General features: G+C 40.8%; 3 protein-coding genes across 3 annotated transcripts; 2 read left to right on the forward strand and 1 right to left on the reverse strand.

Annotated features, from left to right (window-relative positions):
* The first annotated feature begins 594 nt into the window (after nt 1–594).
* On the forward strand, nt 595–2724 carry LOC4349804 (alpha carbonic anhydrase 7). Its single transcript, XM_015761203.3, has 3 exons — nt 595–809; nt 886–1148; nt 1938–2724. Exons 1-3 carry the CDS (start codon nt 749–751, stop codon nt 2475–2477), a joined length of 864 nt encoding a protein of 287 aa, XP_015616689.1. The 5' UTR covers nt 595–748; the 3' UTR covers nt 2478–2724.
* Nucleotides 2725–3203: 479 nt separating this feature from the next.
* Nucleotides 3204–4237, reverse strand: LOC4349805 (uncharacterized protein At1g76070). The gene has a single exon (XM_015760167.3). The coding sequence runs from the start codon at nt 4181–4183 to the stop codon at nt 3458–3460; it is 726 nt and encodes a 241-aa protein (XP_015615653.1). The 5' UTR covers nt 4184–4237; the 3' UTR covers nt 3204–3457.
* An 8741-nt stretch (nt 4238–12978) lies between these two features.
* On the forward strand, nt 12979–17729 carry LOC4349806 (rho GTPase-activating protein 5). Its single transcript, XM_015759736.3, has 5 exons — nt 12979–13865; nt 15796–15916; nt 16041–16160; nt 16631–16861; nt 16939–17729. Exons 1-5 carry the CDS (start codon nt 13477–13479, stop codon nt 17515–17517), a joined length of 1440 nt encoding a protein of 479 aa, XP_015615222.1. The 5' UTR covers nt 12979–13476; the 3' UTR covers nt 17518–17729.
* The last annotated feature ends 347 nt before the right edge of the window (nt 17730–18076 follow it).

Consider the following 18076-nt stretch of genomic DNA (forward strand, 5'->3'; position numbering starts at 1 on the left):
AAACTTTCAACTCAAATTTGAAAACTTTCAACTTGAGATTTGAAAACTTTCAGCTCGAGATTTGAAAACTTTCAGCTCGAGATTTGAAAACTTTCAACTCGGATTTGAAAACTTTCAACTTGAGATTTGAAATTTTTTAAATTAAGATTTAAAAATTTTCAAGTCAAGATTTAAAAACTTTCAAAAAAAATGAAAACATTTGCTGCTGGAAGATTAAAAAGTAATCAGGAAAAAAGTAAAAAAAAGGAAAGCCAAAGAAAAATCACAGAAGAAAAAAAAGCGGAAAAAAAAAAAGAAAACAGCGGTGGTTAGATTTCGCGCGCGCCGTGTGGGCCGTATGGGTCGGGAGTGGGCGCTGCCAGCGTGGGCGCGAATTAGAATTCTCGGAAGTTACGTACTTCAGTAAGTCAGACGATCCGGATCTGCCATTCCTCGTATTTTGTTGGTTTGATTTGATAATTGCATGTGTTGGTTGGTAATTGCCTGTGTTTAGAGACAGTTTTAATTTTTTGGTGGCTCCTACTCCTATCTGGTTTAGCCTTCCCACATGATCACAGATCGCTAGAACTATTCTTGGCATGGCTAAATTATTCACCCCCAATCTCCGCCCGCAGGCTTGCCGTCCTCCAACCCCAGCTTCTCCTGTCCACTCATCCATGGCCATATATCAGCTTACGTTCACCGCGAGATTGGAGGAGATTGGGATTACATACATGTCCGGAAAAGAGCTTCAGATTAATTAGCAGCAATGGTGTCCTCCCATGCAGCCATCGTCTTCTTCCTCGTCGCCGCGTCGTCGCTCCTCTCATGTACGTGCATGCATGTCTGTATAGTATCTTCCGGTCGATCAGTTTGATATATCTCTGCGAGAATGTGGCGGTGCAGACGGTGAGGCGGCGCCGAAGATGACGGCGGTGGCGGCGGACTACGGGTACCCGGCGGACTACGGGTACGCGGCGGGGAGCAAGCTGGGGCCGGAGAACTGGGGGAAGCTGAGCCCGGCGTACAAGCTGTGCGGCGACGGCAAGAAGCAGTCGCCCATCGACATCGTCACCAAGCAGGCCATCTCCAACCCCAACCTCGACTCACTCAACCGCACCTACACCGCCTCCGACGGCACCCTCGTCAACAACGGCAAGGACATCTTGGCAAGCCATCTAACCTAACTAGCTAGACCTACCTACATTGGGATTTTTTTTGAATTTGTTTTTATTTTTAATTCTAAAAACAAACATTTCTCATTCATATTTTCAATATCTGAACCTTTTGACCACGGGTTGGCGTGGCAAAATAATACTGCCATGTCAGTCTGAATACACGGTGTGGTAGAAATAAATTTTCATGCTGGTTTTAGGTGACGTGATATGTTATTTTACCATGGTAGGCAGGTTGGCGTGGCCAAAAGATTCAGATTTTGGAAATAAATTTAAGAAAGGTTTGTTTTTGAAATAAAAAAATTTAGAAAAGTTCAAGAAAAAAATAAAAAAAAATTCTCCATTGGGAAAACTCTATTCATCCCTTCAAGAGATATCCCCTTATTTTTGCATGTCACTTAAAAAGTCATTAAAAATTTTGAAAAAATTTAGTAGCATATGTAATATGTCACTTCACAATACATATTCAAATTCAACTTGTACATATAGAAACAAAAATAACAAATTTGACTATGAATAGAACGCATAATTCACGGTTAAATTTATTATTTTTGTTTCGAATTGTATAAGAATTTTAACTTGCGTGTCTGTGAAAAGATATATCATATATTGATCTATCTTGATGATTTTTTTTTTAATTTTTCGATAACGTTTTGAACGTCATGCACAAAACGAGAGGATGTCCCCCGAGGGACAAAAATCCACTTCCCCTGCATTGTTGCATTATCCAATGGAGCTAGCTAGCAGAGATTTGATTGATTGGCATATCGAACCATGGCGCAGATGGAGTTCGAGCCAGACAAGGTGGGGACGGTGACGGTGAACGGCAAGGTGTACAGCTTCAGGCGGGTGCACTGGCACGCGCCGTCGGAGCACACCATCAACGGGGAGAAGCACCCGCTGGAGCTCCAGATGGTGCACGCTGCCGCCGACGGCAGCCTCGCCGTCATCGCCATCCTCTACAAGTACGGCGCCCCGGACTCCTTCTACTTCCAGCTCAAGAGGAAGCTCGCCGAGCTCGCCGCCGACGGCTGCAGCTTCGGCGAGGAGAACGCCCAGGTCGCCCTCGGCCTCGTCCACCTCCGCTCGCTGCAGAAGCGGACGGGGAGCTACTTCCGCTACGCCGGCTCGCTGACGGCGCCGCCGTGCACCGAGGACGTCTTCTGGAGCGTGCTCGGCAAGATCAGGCAGATCAGCCAGGAGCAGGTCGCCCTCATCACCGCGCTGCTCCCCGCCGGCGGCGCGAGGCCGACGCAGCCGCTCAACGGCCGCACCGTGCAGTTCTACAACCCGCCCAACAGCACCATCTCCTTCAAGGTCTAGTAGCCCCAGGCCCAATGGGCTTTGGCCCATTTATATATACTATATGGGTTGCATTGGGCTGCACAGGCCCTGAAATTGATTGAAGGATCTCAATTTTTGAGATTTTTCTTGTTTCTGGAGAAAAAAAATTCATGTACTGTTGCTTAGATAGGCCCTTATCTATAGTATAGTAACATATGTATATGAATTTAATTTTAGGATTTGGAAACATGGTTGCTTATCCTCACTTGGAATTAGGCTTTTAAAAGTCGAGCACATGTGCACTTGTTTTTCATTCAAACATTAGCCTGTCGCATAGATAGTCTTTTTCTTAATAATTAGAGCTGATTTGAATTTTAGAATTCGGTTTTAAGAGCATGCTGTTAGTTTTTTTTTAGCATTTTCAACCTTTTCAAACTAGACATAACATTACCAACACAATCCTACTAATTTTTGATATATAATTCCAGAACTTTCTACTATCACAATTTTTACTAAAATTTGGTAAGTTATCAAACTAAACATGACACAATCTTACCTTACCAATTTTTTTAAAAAAAAATAAAGTGGACAAGCCCTAAAATAAATTTTACGTTTTTCTATTCCATGCTTCCATTCCTCAACCCTCTTTCCACGATTGCTAAGGAGACCATCAAAAAATCTACATAGGATTATTTTGAAAATCACATTTCAAAACTTTGTCTTTTTAGAAAAAAAAAAGTTATGCCAAGCAGGACCAACATCGAAGACCATGGAAACTAATTAGTATAATCAATCCAAATACGAAATCTTCTGATAGTTTTCATACAACACTCCAACCCAACAAACTATTCAAATCTCAACAGACAAAAACAAGCCAAAAAAATTAAACAAAAATTAAATGGAGAAGGAGCCCAAAAAAATGTGTCCTAACTGCAGTATGTACACATCTCAACTACACCGAAAGCACTGGCACCAACTAACAGCAACAGAGACTCGTACCAAACCCAAATAGTCCTCTACTACAACGGCCCAGATCTCGCCACGCGTCCATCCGGCTCCATCTCGGTCGCCCAATCCGCCGCCCGCCTCCCCGACGCGAACCGCATCATCCCTCCCAACCCCGGCGCCATCGCCGCCGCCGCCGCCGGCGTCGCCTCCTTGACCTCCTTCGGCTCTCCCCGCCTCGACGCCCATGGAGGCAGCGGAGGCGGGGACTGGTCGACGCACTCCACGGCGTTCTTCTTCCGCGAGTGACTCCGGCGGAACAGACCGCCGAGCCCGGGGCAGCAGCCACCGGCGGGGACCATCCGCCCCGCCGGCCGGCGACCCCGGCGCGCGCGCTCACGGTCGGAGAGGACCTTGCCGATGCAGGAGACCTTGGGCGACGTCGGCTCGTGCTCGGGGACGGCCGCCTTGGGGTTGCGGCCGCCGCCTCCCGTGACGGCCACCTTCTTGGGGAACATCGCCGGCGGGTGGTGGCGGTTCTTGCCGCCCTGCCCGAGCTTCCCCGATATCCCGATGATGGGCGCCGCCGTGGGCTTGAGGTTGCCGGAGAACCTCTGCGACCCGCCGTTGTGGGCGCCGGGGAGGTGGTTCTTGAGGATGCACTTGGGGTTGGTGTTCTCCTTGAGCGAGTCGTCGCGGTCGTAGACGCCGCCCACGTCCGACCAGGCGATGTCGTCGCCGATCCGCAGCCGGGTGGACTCCGGTGGGTCGCCGGAGAGGTCGCGCGCGGAGGAGGCCATCGGAGAAGAAGAAGAGAGAGAGAGAGGTGTGTGGAAACGGAGGGAAAGGGTCTCGTCGTCGGCGGCGGGTGGCGTGGTTTTAAAGGAGTTTGTGCAAGTTTGGTATGGTTTTGGATGGATGGATGGCTATGTGTTGTGTGATTGCAAGAGGCTGACTTGTCATTTTCTAGGAGTATGTTTTTTTGTAATTTCTTGGTTTAGTAAACGATTTAGAGTTGAAACAAGGAAGGTGGGATTTAGGTGAACCTGGTTTACATGGCTCCTATAAAGAAACGCATGAATTCTTTTATATAGGTTTAATTTAATTCCCACACAATTCATAAAGAAAATCCCTTGCAACGGAGGCCAAGAGTGATTTTTGTAGGGTTTAAACTGATTCCTGTAAAACCATGTGTTTATAAGATATTACAACAAATCAAGTTAGATTATTTAATATTTTACCTTGATTTCTTCTTACCAAACAAATGTTCGCATTAACTGACACTCCTTTTAACTCTTTTGGGCTCCTTTGAATCGCAATAATGAAATAAAAAATGAAAGAATAGAAAGAGCACATAATGCTAAAAGGAATAGAAGTGTAAGATATATGATTGTAAAACACAGGAATGACCATTTAATTGGACCGTAGGAAAAACACAGGAATTGGATGAGAGAGATAAACTCGTTAGAAATTAGAAATTTTCCAAGAGCCTTGAGCTCTTGCTAAGTTTCATCCAAGGTATCTATAGGATTTTCCATTTCACAGGAATTTCACAAGATTTTATAGGATTCAATCATTTTGATTCATAGCCATTCATAGGAGTTTTTCCTATAGGATTAAAATCTCTAAAATTTCTATGTTTTTCTCGGAATCAAAAGGGCCTTTAGCATGATAAATTAGTAATAGTACTTGACATATCACACTCAGAGCTTGTTTGGCATAGCTCCAACTCCAGCTCCACCTGTTATGAATCTAGAGCTCAGCTAAACAATTTCAACTCCACCTAAAATAGGAGTGGAGCTCTTTCACAAAATAAACCAGAGAAGTAGAGCTAGGTTTAGTCTGCTCCACAACTCACTCCAGATCCAACTCTTGAATCTAAATTTAGGAGTTAAATCTCTACCAAATAGACCCTCGCTCTGCCAAGCCACCCATGAACAGTGTTTTTCTAAATATGTACTACTACTACTTGCAGCTGGTCTATTGAACCATGCTCAGGTGAAGAGGTAGGGAGGGAGACAGCATCAAGTATAATACGGGTATTTGGTTTACCTTGAGACTAACGACAGGTTTTGGGAGACGTTTCTAGCTGCTGTTGCCCAGTTTTCCAAGCTAATACTAGTGCAGTCGTGCAGGGATGCAGGCATGCAGCAGCCGACCAGCCACCCCGAAATCCCGCGGTTTCGGACTTTTTTGACCCTTGGACTCTGCACTTTGCTCCGTTTTACAGTGCTGCTCCCGCTTCCCCGCAACTCAACCTCTTTCTTTGCTCTCCTCAAACCGAACCTTCTCTGCCATCGTCTTCCTCTTTTCAGAAACTGTCTCTCTTCTACTGCTGATGAAGCTGATCATCACAATCTTGCTTTGCTATGATCAGAGCAAGTTCTCGTCAGGTTTAATTTCAGGTGGTCAAACAATTGCAGTATGAGCAGTAGTAGTTTGTATTACTGTCACTGTCAGCGCCATATCTTTCTTGATCTTACAGGCAAGCAAAAGCTCTGTAGAGAGTTTTAGCTTACTGTTCTGATCGCGATCGTTCGCTGTGTGCAGTTGATTGCCCATCACGTCTGCTGATACTACACTCTGACTTCCATGCACATATGACTGCTACTAGTAATCCAGGCAATCCAGCTGGTATCAAGCAGGATCACTGCCTCTGACGACATCACTACTGGCTTTAGCTTAACTGGCAACAGGTTACTGAAGATCGCAGAATGTTCCAACGAAGCTGGTGACCAGCCTACTCCTAAAATTCTTAGCTGCATCACCTATAGTGATGTTGTTTTTCTTGCTCTGATTAATCAATCACATTTCATCGCAAAAGGCCGTTTCATCATCATACCTTTGTCATCTTCAGGGTTCCATTTGGAAAAATGAATGCGGAAAATTCATCCTAAGCATCCATCTTTTGACCAGGGCACACATGCTTCTACTACTACTACAATTTCTACCAATCAACGCAGGCGATAGACTTGCATAGCAGCCAAAACGCCTGAGCCTGACCTTGATGTCAACATCGGGATGACGCCGAAAGAATTTGCAAAGGTAACACTGCATTGACCGCAAGAACAAAGCAGAGTGGAAGATTCAGAGAGCAAGAGTTCACACTGCAAAAAAGCAATTTTACGGCAAAAGCAAACGCTTGCTTTGCTTGACCAGCAGATACAGGGTTTGAAAGCATGAGTAGTGCTATGCTCTCTCTTTTATCGATCGATTTGTCTGCAGAAAGTTGTACCCACGTCTTGTTAGCTGCCGAATTATAAGAAACTTTGTTGGCTGATGAAACTGCGTGTAGGTGTTTAATCAATTTAATCATCCGCCCTGCTTTTAAAGAGACCAGAGGTTGGAGCACCGTTTTAGAAGCCTGTTGTTGGTTCATCTGTTGCGTCATGCTAGTACAGCTTCAGAGCATTTCTCTGTCCTGTTCCAAAAAGCTCAACTACTTTTATTTAAATAATTGGGTGAATTACTATCATGAATCATCTATTTATTTTAGAAAAAAAATATTTTAAAAAGTAAACTTATCGGTAATTAATATCGTAATCTCGTAAAAAACTATCACCATAACATCGTAAATATAATAGATTATTTTTAGATAATATAATAAAAATTGGCTTACGCACAACCATACTCGTCGATACGAGAATTTGAACCTGATAGGTGAAATTACATACTCACGACTCCATCTCTCAACAGTAATATTTTCACAACTTATTACTTCTAGATTTTTTTTAAGATTTTGGGTATACAGAAAGACTCGTTCTACTACTACTCCCTCCGGACTGATAATACTTGTCATTTTAGATAAGGGTGAGGTCAAACTTTAGAATATTTGATTATGAATCATTTTTAAAATATTTGTCAATCAAATATGGTGACTACATGTATAGATTAGTCTTAAAAGTACTTTAATAAAATCATATATTTTTTCACACTTTTATACATATTATAATAGAAAATAATGGTTAAAGTTTTTTTTGGAGACCGTGCCCTTATCCAAAACGACAAGTATTATCAACCCGGAGGGAGTACAATATAACCTTGAAAGATAAAGTTTTGGTAGTTTAATCGAATCTTATCCGAAATATCAAATGTTTATGACAACTGAGGATATTGCGTTAACCATAAGCCAACTTATAGAACAAACTATATATATTATTTTATTATCTATTTCTTGTGCTATACTCTCTGTGTCCAAAATTCTTAAGCATAATTCATTTTCTCTCTTTTTTAAATAAGATAGCATATTTGTATATTTGTAGTCTTCATGCATCTAAGACTTAAACGAAGAGGTTATCTTTTTATTTTACAATATTAGATTAAAATGTTAACTGTAGCCTAAGTAACCATTTTAATACTTATTGGTTATATGCATGTATATAGTTTTTAATCTTTATTAAATGCATGATGATTTTTTTTGGTGACAAAAGATATACATTGGATGAAAGGATTAATACTATACAACTAGCCTGATTTTCGTTAACACGTTTTTCAAACTATAAACGGTGCATTTCGTACGAAAACTTTTTATATGTAATTTGTTTTAAATTATTATATAAATTCATTTTGAAGTTTAAAATAATTATTGCATCCGTCTCAGCTACCTAGGATGAGCGAATATGTCATTTTGTACAGATTCATGGTCTTACGATGAATCAGATCTCATTCTACTCCATCCGTCCCAAAATATAAGCATTTTTAGCTATGAATCTGGACAACTGTATGTCCAAATTCATAGAAAAAATACTTATATTTTGAGACTGAAGTAGTAGATAATAATATTTTAGAATGAAGAAAATAAAACTCAACTAGCTAATCACGCACTAATGATTTTCTCGTTTTATATACTCATATTTAATCTTCATCTTTTATCACCTTCAACAGGCATATAGGTTGCCGGATCAGGTTTATATGGACCCACATGGCTGGCTACTTCCCTGATGACGATTTTCAACTATGGATATACTGGAGTAGATGTCAAATCGTCTTGCTCTTACTTGCACCAATCGTGAGGTGTTACAATACCTAGGAGTAGAGAAGACCTTCATTTGGTCCAGAAGCTTCTAGAAGCCACTCGGACCGGCCAATACAGTGCGGGAAAAAGACAAGGCTGCGAAGGTTTGCGCTGACGCAATCGCGCCCTTTGGCTTAAGCTACACGCCAAACGCATGACAGCTTCTAGTAGATGGAGGAATTACAGGTCACTGGCTGCCTCGGACACGGTGTGCTGGGCCGCAGCATGGGCCTCCATCGGTGGGTCCTGGGCTACTGGCCCGTTTGCATCCTTATCATGGGGCCGTGGGCCCGTGGCCTATGAAACTGTGGGCCGGGATATTTATTCCAGCTAGATGCAGACCTGCAGGTTTTCAACTTTACTGAGTTACACTAACCAATGAAATTAACTAATAATGCTATATATGGTTGAAAAGTTGATTTGGAAAAGGTAAGAAATTAGGGAAGAATTATTTTTTTTTATAAAAATAGGTACCGTCTAGAAGATTAGGAAGTGTGTATTTCTCTTGTGCATGCCTTCCAATTGGTCTCAGAAACCACAGCGTCAGATGGTAATGTTGAAAACGTTTCCCTTTGTTTTTTTTAGAACATTCCTTTTGGGTTCAGATTGACATCGATCATGTGTGTGCACGGATACAGACAGAACACAAACCGTCTAGTAAAAATCTGAGCAACTGAATCTCACATCAATATTGACATATTGTACCTTCAATTCTGTAAGAATCGAGTTGAAAATCACGCTTGCAGAAGGAACTCGAGTTACTTGGAACAGCTAAGCCGATATTTTCGTGGTCTAGATCGCATCATTGTAATGGCCTGAATGCCCTTCAGAAACGTGTCCCGTCTACTTCAAGACAACTTACAGTAATTACTTGTAAGCAATAATAAGATAAACATCATATCTGTAAAGGCAAATATGAGAATTGAGAATTAGGTGCCCCAAGTACCTCCAATTATGGTGGACCGTCTTCTCGAGCCTTGGCTTCCCATATTGCTTTCCCTGTTTTCTTCCACGAGTGACACTGCTCCTGCCGACTCAAAGTTCCGAGAGAGCATTGCCGTGGATTCGACATGGTTGTGACTCTTGGCGCGTGGTCTATTTGAAAGGAACGGAACAACTGCGTGTTGAACAACTGTTCTTGGCCCTGATCCAAGGTGGTCGCAAGCATGGCACAAAAGGCCGCCCTTTGGCATCTTGCCCATCTCCTGTCGACAATGCTGCCTTCTTAGTGTGATACGTTGTCTGGTCGTTCCATTGTAATCACGAGAGTAGGCTTAAGTCTTCGTTTTCCTCTGTTTTCTCATTTTCTTCCCAAATCCCCCTTCATTTCTTTGTTTTGTTATTTGTGTAAATTTTATTTCTCTTAATATAAATGTACACAATCCTTTTGCGTATTCCAAAAAAAAGAATTGAGAATTATGCTGCTGTCGTGCTGTCGAGTACTAGTATTTCAATTGAATAAGCTTAACAACGGGTGTGTTTAGTTCCTGAAAAAAGCTAGAAGTTCAGAGAAAGTTGGGAGTTTGAAAAAAAAGTTGAAAGTTTATATGTGTAGAAAAGTTTTTGATATGATATGATGTGATGTAAAGTTGGAAATACGAGGAAACTAAACACGGCCAACATTGAACAGTTGGTCATTTTATCGTGCAGCTTTAACTGCCAAACAGAATACTCGCGCGCGGCCACAAACTTTTTGATTAACTTTTTAGCTAGCCAACCTTCCTGCAGGCTACCAGCAGGAATGTTCTTTCAGCTTAATTGTCACTCGTAGATGCTTCTTTGGCAAGGGTTAAATGCATGAGCTACAATTTGCTGGCATCTTAATTAGCCAAATAATTGGACAAGCTAGCATACTACTACTCCATCACCTCTTGCTGGTTGCTTCGTCGACTGTGTTGAATACAATCAAGAACTCATTTTTGCTGTGGGTTCAAGCCGCTGCCAATTTCAGATAAGCAACATACCACGTGATGTGCAGAAGACGAACCCTATGTTTTTCTTCATTTCTCTTGTTGATTAGCTTGCAAATTAAGGGGGTGTTTTAGCCCCTCTCTCAGAACCATAAGTCCCTAGGGGAGAGACTTATACTTTTATAAGAGGGACTAAAGTTTAGTCCCTATTCCCAAACACCCTCTTAATTTGCAAGTTTTGCAGCATAATGGGATAGCCTTTCACAGTTTCACTGCAGTCCTATGCATACATTGTGTATTATCTTTAATTTGTCTCTGGCCTGAAGATGCTCATTTTGTCAGATGATGAATGGCATGGAATGGATCTGAACTGAAATTGTGAATGCTTGGATGAAATCATTCAAAAGAAAACGAATGGCAAGATGAAAACTGAAGAAATGCGCTTGCAATTTGACCTTCTAGTTGTTACATCAGAAAAGTTGTGCTAATAATACGCCATGGCGGGTAGGCCCTTGTTTAGCTTAACCAGTTGATGTTCAGAGTGGAATTTATCAAGAAAAGGGTTCTCTCTCAACTTGGATTATGCGTTTTCTTAATTATGCTGGATGGACTGCTTTGAGTATGTATCACTTCATCTCGTCAATGGCTAATCGAGGCACGAAACTAATCATGATGGAGCAGGTGCTTGATTACTTGTTCTAAGAACCTTTTTACTGCATTATGCCTTTATCCTTGAGTCCCACCTGCAAAATTTGACCATGGCCATGCCACGCAAATCAGAAGGACAAAACTGCAGGCAGTAGCTTTTATTCTTGTTGATGGATCAGTTTGGAATCAAATTTGGTGTTTTCCTTAAGTCTCACCTGCTTCCTCCTAGGTAACTTGTTTTATTTTGTGATTTCAAACTCCATACTTGCACATGTTTTCTAGACTAGCTAAAATATTACTTAGTATAAGAGATAAAAAGCAAAAAATTATAAGTCTATATAGCATAGTTAATTAGATAATGTCATATCCAAAGCAAAAGCATTCACTTGTGGAGATATTATGGCCTACATGTCAACTTGTGGCATTGAAATCAGTCTCGAACATCATCGCTATTCAATAGGAGTAGAACCATTTAAAATAGTACTCCTATAGAAAATTAACTTGACAATCTGTCAGGTAACTATCAAGATTCAAGAGCACAGATGTTTTGGATAGAACTGTGAATTGATGTTCACAATTCACAAGGTTTCCATGAAAAGTACTCCGTACTAGGAACACAGCAGAGCATGTGCTGCCGGCTGGAATGCAATGTCACTGTTTGGTAGGCTCCAAAAGGGTACTGATGGCGTACCAACTGAACACTGGGCAAGAAAATGTTTGCATCGAACATACTCTCTCCGTAAAAAAAAAAAGACAAACCCTGGTTTCCATGTCCAACGTTTGACCGTCCGTCTTATTTAAAAAAATTATAAAAAAAATTAAAAAGACAAGTCACGCATAAAATATTAATCATGTTTTATCATCTAACAATAATAAAAATACGAATTATAAAAAAATTTCATATAAGACGGATAGTCAAAGTTGGACACGTAAACCCAGGGTTTGATTTTTTTTAGACAGAGGGAAAGTTGGACACGTAAACCCAGGGTTTGATTTTTTTTAGATAGAGGGAGTATATATGGCAGTTCGGTCAGATTTTAGGGGTGACGGTATGAAAACCAGTATATTGACTCTAGCCATACATATGATTAAAAGCTGTAACATTATATGTATATATATATATGTATATGTATATGTATATATATGTATATATATATATATATATGTATGTATGTGTGTGTGTTTTAGGGACTTAAAAAATCAATGATGATAAATAAACTATAATAAAAAAAATAAAAGACAACTCTATAATTAAGTTGTAGTATTTAAATTTTGAATATGACTATGAATATTAAAGAGTAAACAATGGAACTGAATATTACTTCACTCTAGTGTAAATGGTGGTTTCTTGTTTTCAAAGTCATACTCTAGCTATAATCTTATAATTTTTTTCTGCTGTGAGTGTGTTTAGTTTATGCCAAAATTGAAAGTTTGGTTGAAATTGAAACGATGTGACAGAAAAATTAAAAGTTTGTATGTGTAGGAAAGTTTTGATATGATGGAAAAGTTGGAAGTTCGAAGAAAAAAATTGAAACTAAACTCGGCCTATATCAAATATTAAACCTTACACCATCAAATCAAGTCTGGTGCAAACATATCACTGTTAAACCTTGCATCATCTTAGCCTAGATAAAGAACAAGTAAAATAGTGGGATCCAAATCCATCTGAAACAAAAAAAGGAGTTCTTTTTCATGGGATGCAATTACTCCACTTGAGCTAATCCTCCCTTTCAAACACAATTACATTTTGAAGGCAACTACTCCACTGTTCACTCCTCGTCCTCTTGTTTTTTTTTGGCTTCGATCCCTGTAACCGTACTGCACATCACGTCATCCATTTAAGAAACAGCTCACAAGAACTCGACAACAATTCATTTTTCTCACAGTAAAATCCGTACTACTTGGAGCAAGCAACGAATCCAATCCAAAACCCAAAAACATTTATTTAGAAATGCGTAGACTTTTTTCTTTTCTTTTTTCTGATGGCACGCTTAAATATAGAGAGACATGGAGGGAGAGCAGCGCACGCGTGAACGGGAAGCGAGAGAGAAGCATGGCCATCCACCATGTCTGCATCTGCATGGCCAAAAAGGGGAGGAAGAAGAAATGAGATGACAATGATGATGATGATGGTTTCATCACCCAACCCTCCCTTCAATCCAACTTCACCTCCACAAAAATCCTATCCATTATCCACCAAACACTCGAAAATTTCCATCTTTTCCAGTTAAAAATCAAAAATCCCCTATCCTTGTTTGCTTCCATTTCGTCGCGGATTTGGACCACGCTGCAACCAATCCCCATCCAGAACGATCCCAATCTCCGATGGGAAGATTCTAAATTTGCAATCCACCCAAGAACTCCACTACGAGAGCTTCCCCCCAATCATAACTCCCTCGCTCGCTGCATCCCCAGTTCCCCACCACGACGACCCAAGAAACGCCTCCTGAATTCGTCCCTACCCGCGCCAGATCGGAGCTCGTAGCAATAATCATCGGGAGAGAGAGATAAAGAGGAAGCAATGACGACGGAGGTGGCGCTCCTCCGTGGCCCGACCAACCTCGCTTCCCCCACAAGCTCCACCCTGCGCTATTTAGCCAATGGCGACAGCGATGTCTCGCTCCCAAGGAGAAGCAGCCGCGAGGAGGAGAGCCCTGCAGGACTCCAAGAGGAGGAGGAGGAGGAGGAGGAGGAGAGGTGGTCGTTCTTGGCGCTGCTGCTTGAGCTGCTGCGGAAGTCGCTGCTCCGGTGCAGTACGGTGCAGGAGGGCGGCGGCGAGTGCGGGATGGAGATTGGGTGGCCGACGGATGTGCAGCACGTGGCACACGTCACCTTCGACAGGTTCCATGGATTCCTCGGCCTCCCCGTGGAGCTCGAGCCCGAGGTTCCCCGCCGGGCTCCCAGTGCGAGGTATTCGGCTCGAAGCTCTGAACAATGTGGTTGTTGTTCTGAATCCAATGGTTTCTGAACATTCAGTTTCAGACTTTCAGTTGGAAGTCTATTTTTGTGGAAATGTGAATCCCTTTTCACTCCCGATTGCATTTTGGAGGTGTTTTGATATGAAGTGCTATAGGAAAATTTGTGTTTTGCTCAGTTATAAGAAAATAGAACTGTTGGTTGTTGAAGTTCAGTGTTTTGGTATGGCACATCTATTCGCATTGCAACCTCAAGGATGGGTTGGTTTGAAATTTCATATAAAAGCAGTTTTTTTCCCGTTGTTTTCTACTAGGTGGTATTAGATTCCTCTTGAATAATGTGAATTTCAGTTCTGTTGTGTTTTAAACTTTGTAACCTCACCTGAATTTGAACTGTATATTCTCATGATGAGTAGGTTTTCGCACCACCAGTCTGCAGAAATTGGTGGCATTGCATTTTCTTCATGTTTCATTGATTAATAATTAGTCAATCATGTTTCTCTATGGTCTGGTATTTGATATGGCCGCATAATTTTGCTGTAGTGTCTTACGTCATATAATTATGCCGGTCACCTTTTTATGATTCGGAAAATGGATTTCGCTTCCATATGAGCCTGATGAGGTCTGTATAATGAGGACTAGCTATAATTTGAAGCGTACATTTACGGAAATCATAATTGCCTATAAATTTGAATATTTGATACAGAAACAAGACAGTCATACATTTGAATTATTTTGATATTCTGCATTTGGGTAACAGTAGCTATTTTGTTCACTTGCTTAATTCTGGTAAAAGTATTTCATTCATGGTCCTCTAAATGCCAATCCTGTTTTTATTTGTAAGAAACCAAAAGAATCTTCAATATCATGTGTTAAAATATATGGGTTCTCAGAATTTTTTTTAAAAAAGCATGCCTTTTGTGAAGTTATTGTGGTATTTATATTTATCTCAGCTATATCACCTATTGGCTTTTTTTTCATGCAAATGCTTATGCCTGCTATGCAAAAATACTATTTATCAACTATTACTACCTTATATCACAGCATTGCATCTAGTGCTTTGGATGATGCCTTTATTGTTCAGGACTGTTTGTCATTGTCAAACTCATTTTGGATCACACTTTAGGAGCTTGAAAATAAAAGTTTTCTGGGTTGCGCTCCTTTCTGGCTTAAGTAAAGTGCATACGCATATTGTATATTATTTTATATCGGGAATTGCAGGACGTGAGCAATTAGTTTTAGGTTATCTATAAAGAATAGATAAAAACGGTTATCAGTTTCTACTTTATAGAAGGATGGGACTCTGGGAGCACGGTGCCTCCAAAAGAAGATAAAGTGGCACATACACCTATAATGCATCTTCAAACTGAATGTTTGCTGCTATATGATAAATGAAACTGCAGCATATGAGTTGTGGTCAGTTAACGGTTGGATAACTTCTGCAATGAGTAAAGTTTCTGAAATAACAAGAAAACATAATTTCCCAGGACAATTGAGCATCTGAGTTAGCATTTAGCAAACTAGTATATTTATTTCAGAACCAAAATAATAATGTGAATTTTGTTCACATATTTATACCGATGCCATGCTTTTAACCATGCAAAGATTTGCAGGAATCCTGGTATAACTTTTGTAAGAATTCAAAGTGTTCCTTTGCACCACCCGAACAGTTAAAAGACGGTTCATTACAATTTACAATATGCTTGAATTGATTCAAAAAAAAAAAAAGAAAGGAAAAAAATCTTTGATGCTGATGGCAATGTGCTTTCCTTTTCATATGGTGGTATCATATTATCCTACTTTTGCAAGATGCATGTGTTTGGCAATGACACTGTACTTTTGATAAATATACTCTAGAATTTAGTTCTTGTTCATGTTTACACCAGCTGTTGGTATTTGTCAGCTGATCAAAACTTAAAATGCAGTGCAAGTGTCTTTGGCGTTTCAACAGAATCAATGCAATGTTCCTACGATTCCAGAGGAAACAGTGTACCAACGATTCTCTTGATGATGCAAAGACGTCTTTATGAACAAGGCGGTCTTCGGGTGTGATTTTTAAGCATTTATAGTTACATCTTTTTAATCACTGGCTTGTAGCTTTGTTCTGACCAAATAATTCTTATCTTGTTTGTATTTTTGACGGAAATCTTATCTTGTTTGTAATTTGCAGGCAGAAGGTATTTTTCGTATAAATGCAGAGAATAGCCAGGAGGAGTTTGTGAGAGATCAGTTAAATAGTGGAATTGTGCCGGATGGCATTGATATTCACTGTTTGTCAGGTCTAATCAAAGTAAGCCTCTTTCTGTCATGTATCTTACGTGAATCTGTTGACTGCATTATCTTCATTGTCGCATATATTGTGTTAGGGCATTGCATGTTCTTCACTTGGGAACTTATTAATTAGCAGATGTGTTCATCTTCAGTTATAGAGTTTCATATTAACAGCTACCACCTACCAGAGAACCCACACTTTTGCTTTTGAAGGGAACTCAATCTTCTCCCTCCCTCTCTTTTTTCACACCAGATATATTTCCACAAGTTTTTTTTTTTTGGGTGCTATGTAGTAAGTTTCTGTTGTGAATTTGATTTGCTTATAGAAGCAGTTAAGGGGTGCAGTCAACTTATTGGAAGTTACTAGTTTTGTGTCCCTGAGAATTGTCAACTAGGAAACACACATATTCTATAGAGCGAAATAATTTTATAACACAAAATAAAAAATCTATAGGGATCTCATTCCATCTATTTGTCCTTTTCTGCCAGGCCTGGTTTAGGGAACTGCCGAGTGGGGTGCTGGATTCTATCCCACCTGAACAGGTGATGCAATGCCAATCTGAAGAGGATTGTGCTCGAGTCGCCAAATGCCTTCCACCAGCTGAAGCAGCTTTACTTGAGTGGGCAGTTAATTTAATGGCTGATGTTGTCCAAGAAGAACAGATAAACAAGATGAATGCTCGTAACATTGCTATGGTTTTTGCACCAAATATGACTCAGGTAATGCACTGTCCTAATAATAAACTTATGATTTTAAGTGTGGTCGATGCTTACTGTCATGCACATATGTAATGCAGATGTCAGATCCATTGACCGCACTGATGTATGCGGTGCAAGTGATGAATTTTCTCAAGATGCTAATACAGAAGACCCTCAAGGGTAGACAAGAGTCCAATCTGGAGGACACATCTCTGCCCCATAAGGACCCATCTGATGAAAGTGGACACCATAAACCCTGTCTCACACTTGAGTCTCTCCTCGAGGAAGAATCCAGGCGTCCCTCTTTCGTCGAAGAGGAGCCCATTCTGAACAGTCCCGCACATGGCACCGGCTACAATCCTATTGAGGTTAATCCTGTCCAAGGAAAAACTGCTGCTTCCATTGCACAGACAAGTGAAGTTCAGACGATCATAGAGGGCTCCAGTAGTTGCTCCCGACCTTCTCTGACTGATCCGCCTGCTACTGCTGATCCTGTCTGTGCTGAAGCTGCGAACTCGCTTCAACGAAAGGGAAGCCGAAGCCTGAATAGTAGGAGGACAAGAAAGGGCAAAGGGCAGTCTGGAACGAGTGCCACTTCCTCAGCTGAGAAATCAAAAGGCACGAGCATTGTAAGCCGGATAAACTCCAAGATTGAACGAATTGAAGCATGGAGGTGAAATCAATTGTTATTGCCCCCCTTATTGTCATGTAATCGATTACCCAATGTTTCCTTAAGACCGAGTTCGGTGTTCTTGCACATTTTTCAATTTTGTTATGCTTATTGTTTCTTGTTGGATCATGATCATGTTATTTTGATACGGCTAACTTATTTTGTCTTGTCTGTGAGTACATGAGGTTGTCTGTGAATGCAACAAAGAAATTTTGATTCCTTCGTACATAGTACATTTCTTTATTGCCAGGTGTATGGAAGTTCAGGAATGTTATATGCTGTGCTTATTCGCATTGCTCTTGCAATGAATTGTTTCGGATTGGCCAATCCTGTCCTATATTACTACGGGTCAAATTATTCTGATGAAATGTATCAGCTCCGCTGAATTCACATCATGTGTTACTTTCAGAGCTGCTCCTGTTCCTTTTGAAGTGAAAAGAACTTTCGGATTAATTGTCTATACTTTTATTCATTGAAAACCGCTTGTTCTTGCACTTTATTTCTCCTTTCCATTTGTTCAATCCATCCCATGAGTATATATTTTGCAAAGGAAGAAAAAAGTGAAC

This window comes from Oryza sativa, chromosome 11 (genome assembly GCF_034140825.1).
Source record: "Oryza sativa Japonica Group chromosome 11, ASM3414082v1".
In the NCBI taxonomy this organism is placed as follows: Eukaryota; Viridiplantae; Streptophyta; class Magnoliopsida; order Poales; family Poaceae; genus Oryza; species Oryza sativa.

Bases quoted from the DNA above. Each gene is read 5' to 3' on its own strand.
- LOC4349804 (XM_015761203.3), top strand. From the start codon at position 749: ATGGTGTCCTCCCATGCAGCCATCGTCTTCTTCCTCGTCGCCGCGTCG. The intron at 810-885 runs GTACGTGCATGC...GTGGCGGTGCAG, and splicing joins CGCGTCGTCGCTCCTCTCAT to ACGGTGAGGCGGCGCCGAAG. The intron at 1,149-1,937 runs GCAAGCCATCTA...ACCATGGCGCAG, and splicing joins ACAACGGCAAGGACATCTTG to ATGGAGTTCGAGCCAGACAA.
- LOC4349805 (XM_015760167.3), bottom strand. From the start codon at position 4,183: ATGGCCTCCTCCGCGCGCGACCTCTCCGGCGACCCACCGGAGTCCACC.
- LOC4349806 (XM_015759736.3), top strand. From the start codon at position 13,477: ATGACGACGGAGGTGGCGCTCCTCCGTGGCCCGACCAACCTCGCTTCC. The intron at 15,917-16,040 runs GTGTGATTTTTA...TGTAATTTGCAG, and splicing joins ATGAACAAGGCGGTCTTCGG to GCAGAAGGTATTTTTCGTAT. The intron at 16,862-16,938 runs GTAATGCACTGT...TATGTAATGCAG, and splicing joins TTGCACCAAATATGACTCAG to ATGTCAGATCCATTGACCGC.